This window comes from Motacilla alba, chromosome 1A (genome assembly GCF_015832195.1).
Source record: "Motacilla alba alba isolate MOTALB_02 chromosome 1A, Motacilla_alba_V1.0_pri, whole genome shotgun sequence".
Lineage (NCBI taxonomy): Eukaryota > Metazoa > Chordata > Aves > Passeriformes > Motacillidae > Motacilla > Motacilla alba.
The window spans coordinates 39,105,378-39,117,839 of NC_052031.1; the positions used below are offsets into that span (position 1 = coordinate 39,105,378).

The 12,462-nt window shown below is 35.1% G+C and overlaps 1 protein-coding gene across 13 annotated transcripts in view; it reads right to left on the minus strand.

Annotated features, from left to right (window-relative positions):
• PPFIA2 (PTPRF interacting protein alpha 2) overlaps window positions 1-12,462 on the minus strand; it is a 286,609-nt gene that overhangs the window by 43,787 nt on the left and 230,360 nt on the right. For 7 of the 13 annotated variants that reach the window (XM_038154174.1, XM_038154172.1, XM_038154181.1 and 4 more), the window contains 7 exons: window positions 10,706-10,789; window positions 10,223-10,354; window positions 9,184-9,246; window positions 7,088-7,179; window positions 4,549-4,684; window positions 3,861-4,081; window positions 887-1,124 (listed from right to left, as the gene is read on the minus strand). In XM_038154174.1, the coding sequence (XP_038010102.1) occupies window positions 887-1,124; window positions 3,861-4,081; window positions 4,549-4,684; window positions 7,088-7,179; window positions 9,184-9,246; window positions 10,223-10,354; window positions 10,706-10,789 (966 nt within the window). Of the gene's footprint in view, window positions 1-886; window positions 1,125-3,860; window positions 4,082-4,548; window positions 4,685-7,087; window positions 7,180-9,183; window positions 9,247-10,222; window positions 10,355-10,705; window positions 10,790-11,206; window positions 11,294-12,462 lie in introns of all 13 variants that reach the window. The other 6 variants (XM_038154171.1, XM_038154170.1, XM_038154168.1 and 3 more) reach the window with 1 other exon arrangement.

Consider the following 12,462-nt stretch of genomic DNA (forward strand, 5'->3'; position numbering starts at 1 on the left):
AGATCAGCAGAGTGGGCTGCTTTGATTCTCTCCTGGTACTTAAGGGATTAATTCACCCCAGCTCCAAACTGGTTTGTAGCTCATACTGAACCCTGCATCTGTACTCAGATCAGTATCAGAGTTGTACATCTTAAATATATTGACACATACAATCTTCAAATATTTGACAGATGTACTGTTTCTTTTTGTCTAGGATCAAAATTAAATTCCTTGTAAATCCCTTTCCAAATTGAACCAGAAATTTTTGAATGTGTCCTCAAAGGTACAGCAATGTTAGAAATGATTTGCACAGTAATTTCATGGTGACTTGATGTCTATGTAGGAGCCACCTGAAATATATCAGTTAAATGAATTACTGGAAACCAAAAAACTCATTTCATTGTGCATGATATATGGTCATGAAGAATGCATAAAAGCACTGCAAGTATAAAAGAGTATATCAAATATAAAAGTATATGAAAATGATCACATATAAGAAGTGGTGGAATGTCTGAATGTCTTCTAGACATTTCCTGGAAGTTTAAACTCAGCAACAGTTCCACAGACTATTGTGTAATAACTGTATCACTAAAGAACTTTCCATTAGTAAACATTCTTTACATATAGGTAATTCCAGTGAGCAGTTCTGTTTCTTATTAATTCTACAGCCTGTGTGCTGAAGGCCCTCAGTAATCCTGTCACTGTCCCACTAGTGAATCATGCAATGCTCACAACCACTATAACAAAGCCCAAAACCACTGAATGTCCACATTCAAGAGAATTTGCTATCTGTATGGATGATGAAGATGTGAACAAAGAATTATAGAGATGAGCCAGTCATACAGTGAAAAGATTAAGTACTTAATACAAGAAATATCACATCAAATAGTGTTATAAGGTTTCTTACCAGTGTCATAACCCCCATTCTGTCCATCTCCCTGGCTGGACTGCGAGGGGTGAGTTTGGGAGTTGAGTGTCCGCTGGGAGGAGATGAGCTTGCAAGTGACGATGCTGTCACTGAGCCAGTAATGGAGGTACCTTGGTGGACTCTGGCTAGATTTAAGCCTTCCAGACTCACACTGGCCACTCTGTTCTCTATCTCTTCAGCACGCAATTCTGTCGACTCTTTCTCTTCTTGGATTAACCTTATTAAGTAAAAGAAGAATGCTCCTGTTGTATTTGTCTCTTCATATCACCAGAGCAAAACTAGAAACCATTTCATTTCAAATGAGATTTGTAAGTAAGAGCAAACAAAGGTGAATATGATAGATAACTAAAAAAGACCATTTTCCAACATTATTTTCCTAATCGCCAGTTATAAAATTATTTTTCTCAACTCCTCTATCCTCAAAACCTGTTTGAAGAATGTGTCCAACAGCAAACCTTGATGTATGACATTTCAGGAATATTGGTTCCTTTGCAAAGGAGCTAGAATTGGGCACGGGGATTAGCAATCCGATTTACCACAGATAACTAATTCCAAGCTTACGTTGGCTTCATCTGATTATCTTTTGCTAAATCACAAAGTAAAGAGTCAAATGAAATTGGGCCTTTAAGAAGGGAATTGCTAAAATAATCCATATTAATAAAACAAGAGAATGTGTAAAACAAATTTTCTATTTTACCCCTACAATTTGATGAAAAAATGACAGCTGTTTCTAAAGTCCTGTGTTTTTAAGTGAATTTCATTAAAATCACTTTCTTGCTAGCAAGCAATAAAAGCTTCTTAAGCATCTATCACCTCAACAGGATGCTTCCATTTGGTTCTTTAGTTTTGTTTTTTAATTGTGATGGCACCTAGAATGGAAAAATGTCTTTAAAATAAAACATTTGTTTACAAGTCCTTTGCCCATAAACCTGTGCTAGGAGTAGTCTTTTTTTGCAGAGAGGAAGAAAAAATATGAGAGATCAATGTTAAACGAGAGAATACGAAGTCTGGGGAGGCTGAAACTGTGAACCATACTTTTCTGAGTGAAATTAAGCAAGTACAATAATTAAATCATAATATATTGAAAATAGAAACCTAAAAACTCCTGTGCTGTGATAAGTCTTCTTCCCTAACATCAGTTTCAGAATTTGTATAAAACACCTGCAGCTCTTTTTGAAATAATGCATGGAAGAAACTTAAAGACCAATAATATTTTGAAAGGGAATTATTACAATGTTTTTCATTTTATTTATCTAAATCCTGAATCATCTCGTATAATAAAACAAATCTAAGGCAAAATACATTTTTAACCTCTTTTGAAATTTAAAAAAAAATTGCTAAACCCTTATTGTGTTTGTCAATTAAAAAAAAACAAACCAAGATAATGTGAAATGCAATACTATTTGTAAGATTGTCCTTGTAGAATGATTTTCCTGAACCATATAAAAAAATGTATATAATGACATACCTGGTCCTTTAATAATAGTTGCTATGATAATAAAAGCCTGTACTTTAGTACAAGATTAGCAGTTGAGAAAATAAACTACTCTCAGTAGACTTCCATTAAAAATGGCTGTATAAAAAGTGCACCCTTGCTTCCCTTTTGAGGTAAAACTGTACCTAATATCAGAGTCAAGACCCTGGGTTAAGTATAACAGTGATCTGATTCAGGGTGGCACAAATAATATCCCACTAAGTCACCTGCAAGTACTGCTCCTTCTGAAAGCCCTTTACTGTGTTACTTGTTAAACTGACAAAAGACTAGTATTTTTAAAAAACAAATATAAATGTTGCATATACAGCTTCCTGAGCTGGCCACAGTGCTGACTTCTTTGTAATAACAGAAAATATGGATAAGGATCTTTCTTTTATGTACACTGTTTTAAGGAGATTTACCTTCCCAACACCAAAATATCTCTTTGACTCTGTATCTTGACAGGTGTAGGAAAGATTTGAGAAAGCAGTGCAATCCTATCTGAACAAACACATTCTGGGACAGTAAAAAATGCAAAGCTCTAGATTTATACTAAAAGGTTTTTCCCTAAACAGAAAAATTACTCAAATTCAATTCCAACAGTTTTTCCTTTAAAGTTACCTTGATCAGAGAATGATTATCTTTTGCCAAATCAGTCTGTCTTGTTTTGATTATATTCCTAACCACAGTATTTCTGTTTCTAGTATTACCAGAAAGTCCCTAACACATTTACTATAATTTCCTTCATCTCCTTCTAGGAAAGCAGTTGCTAATGAGAGGATGTTTTTCATACACCAAGTTTTTTTTAAAAGTTGCCCTTACTGGAAAACATGTAAGAATGCTTTAGGCTTGAAATACGGTTTTATTTATAACAATCACTTAATTAAAACATGTAATTTGATTCTCTACCACTCCATTAAATTTGCACAGATATTATTAAGATATATGCTATTCATTACCTATATCCAAGCGCTATAATCCAACTTGGAGCATGAAAAATCATATTCTGTGTCTACAGAGAAAATCAAAACATGTCTTGCAATACATGGCTTATATTAGTTTTAACATATGGATAATTTCCAGAAGAAAGCATGAAGAGCACAGAAATAAAATATTTATGATAGGCGGTTGTTACTGAGCAAGTGCAGTCATGTATAACAGTGAAAAAGACCTTGCAAAAAGGACTGTGAACAATAATTTGTGAAATCTGCCATGAGTTAGCCTCCTCCAATTTACTTTTCTTCAACTGGCCATCGGTTCTTTACTTGGAATGTTTTTTGAAAGAAATTTCCATGGTTAGGAAAGAAAGACTCCGTTGTTATCTTCACACAATACTCTCCTCTGGAAAGCAGACACATAACCAATCCTCCAGATGAACAAGCTGTTTCCTAACTGCCATGAATGGTACCTGAACTCAAGCACTAAAGGAAGCTTGAAGCTGTAACCATAGGTGCATCATAGCTGGTTCAGGCTATATACCTGATTTCTTTATTGATTGCATCTAGCTGTTCCTGGAGCATCATGGCCAGGGTCTGGGCATCAGAATGGCCACTTGGTGACAGCAGGTCCATGGAGCTGAACAGCGTTTCTCTGTCATCATCATCGATGTCCGACATCTCGGTGTCGCTTTCAAACGGATGACTGCTCAGGACACTCATCTGCGGAGTCCTATTCCACTCGTGATCGCCAAGTGATTTTACCTGAGCAGGAATTAAAATATGTATGGCTTACGTCAGAGAAAACTGCAAATCTGAACTTCAAAAAAAACGGGAAAGGAAAGCAACTAACACTTCAAAATACTTATTCAATTATAAGCGCTCCAATAATGCCTGCAGTACTACTGCAACTAGCATAAAGTATTTTCACATAATTGTAATTTAGGTGTCCAAAGGAAAATTTATACAAAAAGACACTCTGGAAAGACAAATAATCAAGTATGTTTGAACTTTGGTGTCTAAACTTCATCATTTTCTGCTGTCATTTTGTACAACAGTTCTCTGAGCAGGTATAGAAAAAACCCTGCTCTCTGGGTTGGGTTTTCTTGTTTGGTGGTTTGTTTTTTCTGCTGTTGTTTTCTTCCTGGAAGAAAGCTCCACAAACTGTAAGCTTAACAGCCTCAAACACATTCTCTTATCAGGGAATGTATGAGAAGAAATTGGGGATTAACCTTTGGTTCATCTCTGCGTACTCCCATCCGGCCTCTTCTAGGTCGCCTTATCACTTTAGTTGACCGATAGTCAGACTGGCTATCAACCAGCGAGCCCACTGAGTACCTCAGCTCTGTTGATGTGTCCAGATGAGGTCTAAAAGCAGAATTACATAAGTGGACAGAGAGAGTAATGGGAATAACAACAACAATCCAATGACTTTCAGTCTAGCAACACAGATTTCTTTTTTCAAACAAACTTTCATGCATCCCATAATAAATGAGAAAGCCACATCACAAAATATAATTTAAAAGTGAAAAATTGAAATAATTGTATGAGAAAATTTAGGGAGAAACCAAATAATAAAACCTGTGATTTTTTTAAAATGAAAGCTATGCATAGAAAAACTTATCATCCATCCAAAACTTTAACAGGAAAAAGCACATTTCAGCATAATTAAAACTGGCAGCTGAATGCATTTTCCTGTATATTCATAAATATGCCTGAGGTTACTCTAAGCATGTTACATGTTCATGAGTGAGCGTATCGATTAAAGCTTTCCTGCTGTAAGTCTATGCTCTACATTATGAAAATATTAGTGAACTGACCTGTGAAATTTAACCTTGTTTATGAATTACTAATCTTTATTTGACGACACTTTCAGTGCTTTAACCCCCAATTTTTCCTATTTTTTTTTCCTCTGGTAAGTCTAGGGATATCGTGGTGAGGCTTATACAGGATGACTTCAGCATCTCTTTTCTTGTTTACAAACAGTGGTCCCTGAACTCTTTGTCCTTAATCAAACAGCAGCACCAAAAGTTCACTGCTTGGTGCAGTAAAAGCATCCTAACCATGTGCTGTGGAACCAAGGTGGAACAGCAAAGGCTCCATGCACCATTTGATAATTCAACCACAGAAGTAGAGACCTGAACAACTTCTGTTTCTTAACACACCAGCAAGCTTCACATAAAATTATATGAAGAGCATGATCCCAGTAAAAAAAATGAAATGTAACAAAAAACCCTCATAGGGAAGTGACTGTTTTTATCTTCTGTGTACAGTAATTGTCTCAATAGAACTTTTTTCTCATAATCAATAATATTTAGCAGTTGTGAAGCAAATTGGCAGGAAAGAAGAAACAGTCCAGGTTCCAGTCTCTAGCTGTAGATATTCATCTGCTGACCAGCTTCCTTATTTTCCTCGAAGCACAAACTCCAGCCAATGCAGAATTGAATACAGGCTGAGAATAGGAAGTATTTAATGCTCAGAGCTTGCTGTGCCTGAGAGAGCTGGGAGCTTCATGAGGTCAGGTTATATAAGGGAAAGTACACTGTTCAGTGGAACCTGCTGAATTCCCAAGATATTTAAATAGCTTATCAAGTTCAAACTGCCCTTCGACAAGGGCTAATCAGCTCCTGTTTATGGAGCACAAGCTAATGATATTCATCTACCCAGCAAAAAAAGCTGCTGTTCTCCAAAGATGCTCCAAAAACCAAAGCTGCTGTTGCACCCGCTCAGTAGCCTCTGTTCCTGCAAGCACTTTCAAGAAAAATATGTTGTGTGCCTGTAGTCACATTCCCAAGGGAACAAAAACTCAGAAAGTTAAAAGCATCACATTCTGAATTTCATCAGCTTACACTTCTCTACATATAGAAAAATATTATTCCAAGAAATAATAAAAGGTTGAGGGAGAAACTATGTCCAGGTACTGAGCAATATGACTGAAGACATCAATGGGCAGGCAATAGGTGATGGAAAAAAACCAACCCTTTAAACAAGAGTGACTTTGGATGAATACAGTGCTCCCAATTCAGTCTTGGCCCATGAGCTTTGTCTGCCAGGCGTGCTGGCAGGTTTTAAAAACTAACCTGTTGCTTGTTATGAAAACAGCACATAGCACACAATTATCAATAAAGCAACAATTAAAGCTCAAGGGACACTTTTAAGCAAGAAGGAATTTCTAGAATGATAAATTCTTTGCAGCTGTTAGTGGTTATTTTTTATGGCATTTGTCTCACGATTCTTCCCATATTGATTTTCCATCAAAAAGAGTTTAATGTCTGATTCTGATGTTTTCAGATCTCTCTGAATAATGTTTTCACATTCAGCTGAAGTTCTGGTGTCTTTTGCTACACACTAAGTAAAGCTGAGTTATGCCTTGCTAACAAAGAAAAAGAAAAGATATTATTTACAGAACAAATATGATCATAAATATGCTGGTCAGTTTTGGCATTAAAGAGGATTATTTCTAATTTCTATTTAAGGTCCGGGGAAAAAAAAAGTTGTGTATTTGGATATACTTTTAAAAAATTTCATAATTTAAAAGACTTTCATTAACCTCCATAATATTTCAGTGAATACTCACTGATAAAAGGCCCTGTTTACTGAAGAAAAAAGTGAAAAGCAACAGTAATGATAACTGCACAGATTTTACATTTTAAAAGAAATACATGACCACATTTATGCATGGCTTGAACACATCTCTGCTGTAAATGCTTGCCATTTACATTTGTGTCTATTTCAACTTAAAGTGAGAAAACTTTTGTCACAAAATATTACCTTGACAAGGTGGGTTCGATTAAAGAGCCAGCCCTCAGTTTCATTTGATCCAGTTCAGACCTCAGTTTCTCAATTTCTTCAGCAAGTCTTTCCTGGAAATGAGAATAGTAAGATATACTTACTTGTGATACAAAATACTTTTATTTTATGAGATACATATTTTATACATTTATTTTATGAGATATTGTTCTTGTAAATAAGCAATCAAAGATATACTGAATGTAACACTGACTATAATAGAAAAGGAAGCTCATTTAAGTCACACTACTACTAATGAGATGTATGCATCAAAAGGAGGTGGTATAGCACTCAGCTGTTTTTCCACTGCCTGGATGTGTTGGAAGGACAAGTTTGTACTTGAAACTTGATTTTTTCCTACCATAAAGCCAGGCACAGTTCATTATGTGACTCACCACTTGCCCTATAGAGACCAAGACTAACAGTTGCACTCAATGATCTCTGAGATCATCGTTTCCACCCCACATGATTTTATGACACTATGGGATTGTATACTGGCCTTTCTATTTACTGACAGAGACCCAGACTTTGAGAGAACTGCATTTCAGATGACTTGAATGGCAGCTGTATGTCTTGCTCTTGTTGAGTTGATGTGACTCTAGCACGAGGTGCTGCTGGCAAAAAAAAATGACAATTTGCCACAAAACTGAATTTTTGGAATTAACTAAAAAACCTCCACTATTTACAGCTACCACTAGGGAAAACTCCACTGTTCCTAAATTCTACAAATAATTGTTATCTACTAACAAAATGACATGAAAGAATTTTAAAATAAATTAAGAACAAGCACGGGATGAAGATATAACACTGTTCTTCCTTGAGTTTAAAATGTTCAGTATAGCAAAAGGCTAGGAAGGATAAGAATCTTCTATATCTATAAGTAATATCTATAAATAATGTATCTATAAATAATATCAGTTTCAGTGAGTATTATTACTGAATTATTAGTATATAATTACTCAAATAGTATTAGAGTATTTCAAAAATATTTCTTGAGATGATTGATAGCCTATTGGTAACACTTGCCAGTTACTTAGAGATTATTAGTATCTGATGCTATGTCCATCGATCTGAAATTACTTCATCAGTTTCTTCACCAAAGTGGAACAAATAGTCCCTTCAATGGGGGACACTTAGAAGCCCTGGGGTCAGAACATGTAGTGACAGGACATGGGCTTTAAAATGAAAGAGGGTAGGTTTTAGATATCAGGAAGAAATTCTTTATGGTAAGGGTGGTGGGGCACTGAAACAGGTTGTACTTTTGGGTACTTAAATCTTGCTGCCTTTCTCTGCAGGTTACCTAAATGTAGATGAAAATAAAAAAAATTTTGAACAGATACCTCTTTTGTTATTTTTCTCAAAGGTCTTGATTTTTGATGCCATATAATATGATAATATGATATGATTTTGATGCCATATAATATTAGCATATAATGGAGCTATATTTTTAAAATTCAGTACAATTTCTTTTACAGGGATTTAATACATTGCAAAAACACTTCTGTGAATCTGAATGCAAACACATTTGTGCACCCTACTGCACTCAGGGCAGGAATAGCTTCAAAACAAAATCCTGTGTCTGGGATTGGAATATATCTTTTTGGAAGAAATATTTATAATCGATTTGACTAATTCACTAAACAGCATTAGGGGTTAATTTGCAAGGAATAAAGAAAGGTCACTTTCAGCTATATTTAGCATAATGTCACTGCATTTGTTAAGATAAATTGTGTAAAATCAAAAAATTACATTCTTCACTATGAAAGTGCAACCAGTTATGCATACATCTCTGTTACATAAGACTTTTTCAGAATTAAAACTGATAGAAGAAAAACTCCAAAGCCACTAAAATCAACATGAATTTTGGTATTGACTTCCTGAGGCTAGGATATCAACCATGAACTTAGCTTAGAATAACTGTCAGAGACTTTCTAAGGCTATTTATTGCATCTAGGTGACTAAAGGAATCCTCATTTCAGTCAGTAAGATTTTTCATGATAGCTGGATAATTAATATTCCATATGCATATTTCAAAATAATAATTCTACATATTTTGATATCACAGTATTTTACAGTACCTTATCATGTAAGGACTCTTCCAGATTTTTCCTGAAACTTTCAGATTCTTGAATCAAAACATTCTACAAAAAAAAAAAAAAAAAAAAAAAAAAAAAAAAAAAAAAAAAAAAAAAAAAAAAAAAAAAGAGACAAAATAAGCAAGAAAAAAATTGGAGATATGTTAATGTATCAGATATCACTATGTACATGTACAAGTTTACAAAGTTCATATATGTTAGACTTCAAAATTAAAATTCTTTAATGCTTCCGTTGGATTAGGTACTAAATTTTAAATGCTGCAAGAATTCAAACATGTAGGAACATGTGTCTTCTAGATCATCTTGGTTCAACTGAGCAAATGTCTCATCCTTACACAACCATTTCTCCCAGCTTCTTCTTTTGGCAAGCCTATTTCTCGCTCCATACCACATTTTGTTTCAATGATATAAACCAGAAGTACATCATCTGAGAAGTTCTGAAATACCCCTCTGAAAAACCCCGTAAGACTCCTCTCAGACCATACAGAAGGTGAATAAGTAGAAGAGGGAGGGATTAAAGAGGGCAAATACAAAGGTTAGCAACTTTGAATTTTGCAGGACCATATTGTCTCATGAAATGGATAATCTGTAAATAACACTCCCTCTCCAAGGCTAGATTCTCCTTCTCCTGTGGTGACAGCATGTTACTTTTCCCAGAGGAAGTGAGGTGAAATCAGCAGGTTAAAACACTGAAATGATGGCACATCTGAAATGGTCATTCCTCTGTTCTCATCCACTTTCTCTCACTGCCTCATGCAGCCTGTCACGAACTGGTCTTTTCCAAACTCTTCATCAGGCTCTTGGCTGATAAACACATGACTCAAAATATTCAGCATATTTGCAGCTCTTCTGGGAAGACACTTGAGCCCACCCTTGAATTCAGAGTTGAATGTGTAGGTTGGACCACATTTGTGGTAATATTTGGTCACACAAAATCAGCATGATGCTTCCATCCTGATAAAAGTAGAACATATGGGAAATCTTTATCAAGCTAAACTTTATACTGCTGTTTGCACCATACCTTTTCTTCAAGTGCTGCCATTCTCTCTTTCAAATGTAGTTGCAGACGCTCATTGGATTCTGTCAAAAGTCTGTCTACAGTATCCGATAATCTTTTGTTGTGCTCCTCATTCATTTTTTCTCTTTGCCTTGCCTTTAATGTAGAATAGATGAGACAGATTGGTAGGGTCCAAAATTAACCAGTACAGATATTTGTATAATTAAAAAAAGAAAAGGTAATTGTAACCATCTAAAAGAATTTCACAGGAAATATAATTACAGTTACTGATTAATGCACATCCATTTTTTGTAACAGCAGAAAGCTTTCAACTCTGCAACTGGACGTAAATTAATGTATTAAGATGGTGAAGTAAAGTAGGAAGATACTGCCATCACTGCTACAAACAGAACATTTACAATTTGGTAGTTTTGGGGGTTGAAGCACATAATGTAGCACTATACGGGCAAATAGAAGGTGCACAGAAGCAGTTTGCAATACACATACTCTTTGAAGTTCCTGATTCTTCTCTTCAAGTTGAGCTTCTAAGTGTCTCATACGTTCCTCGATGTTTCCATGCCTTTCTTCGGCCTGTAAAAAAAATAGAAAGACTCTTTCTGTAATTTAGGTGTCTTTGGAAGTTTTTATTTCAGTAAAGTTTAAACAAAACATAAAGCAAGCTACTACTAACTGCAAACTTAGTTTTCCAAAAATAAACTTTATTTAAACAGGCAGCTGAACAGCATTGCTTGAAATGTGTCAGCTACAAAGGCCTGTTACATCCAAGCATCAGCAGAACATTGGAGTTATTTATGAGCAATGAAATCAGCCAAATGTAACATGCAGACTGTGCATGGTTTGAACACAAACCTGCCATCGTAAAATTGTAAGCTCCTGAAGCACTGAACTGCACGATGGTTGATTATCAATTTAAAAAAAAATTTAAAAAATGAAAACAAATCAGATGGATTCTATTCAGCAATAGAAAGTAAAGTCCAGTAGGACTACCTTCCTACGTATGGAGATCATTTCTTGTAGTTTAGCTTCCATAACATATTGATAATCATCAGATGAGGTAGAAGAGGTTGGATCAGACTAACAAGTCAAGGAAAAGGAGAGGGACAAAATTGAAAAATCAGAACTAAAGACACTGACACTGAACAGAACACAGCCCAGAATGCTTAAAAGAAAAGTGTGACTGAAAATTTAATACTTTTAACTGACAGATTTTTACATGGAATAAACTACACTGATACTTGGTGAAAAAGATGCAGTTGATGCGGAGAAACTGAAAATAATGGAATGCTAAAGAAGCTATCAACCTACACATGGAAATACAAGGTTAGTGATGGCTGGCTGATGACACACGACTACAGAGTGGCTTCAAAGCGATACTGTCTAATCTAATGTTGTTTCTGTCTTTTTTTTTTTTTAAATTTTGGTAAACTGAATATCAGAACTGGACTCTCAGAGGCCAACATCAGAAATTCCTGTATAATTCTTCTACCATTCTTTAGGAATGATTACAGTGCATAAATACTAGGTAATGGATCAGTCAGTTACACCACTATGAAATGTCATGTACATTCCCTAATTTCTAGAAAACAGAAAGAATGCCAAAAGAGACAAGGCTCAAGCTTTCATATGCCATTTTATATAAGGCCTTTCATCCGAATAAACAATATAGTTTTCATCCCTTTGAAAAGATCCACCCTGGTGGATCTCTTTGGAAGAACAAGGTAATCAGATAAAAGAAGAACCTATAAATAAAAATTCATTAATAATAATGAAAAGTTATTACTGAATATAGAAATGATAATCCAACCAAAGATTCATTACTATTTCTGACAGAAGCTGACCTTAATTAGGTCATTTGTGGCAAAACATGAATATTCATGTTATTGTCACATCAAACAAGTCTATGTTGTTATTCAAAAACTAAAAAAGCCCTTTCAAAAAAGGGAAATGCCATATTAGTTTTGTTGCTATGGAAACAGGAATGTGCACAAGGCATACAGAGAATGCTACTGATGACTGAGTTGTGAGCTCGCGCCTGTCAAATGCTATTTCACTCTGTCAGATTCACCCTCTCTCAAAAAGAGATGAACTCCATCTTTAGATGAGCAAACTTTAATATGCATGAGATACACTAATTTTACAGCTGTATTTTTGTGAGACTATTTTTCATATGCTTATATACTAATGATTTACCAGATTAATTACGAATAGGTATCAAAGTAATGCCAGATGTTCATAATAACTTA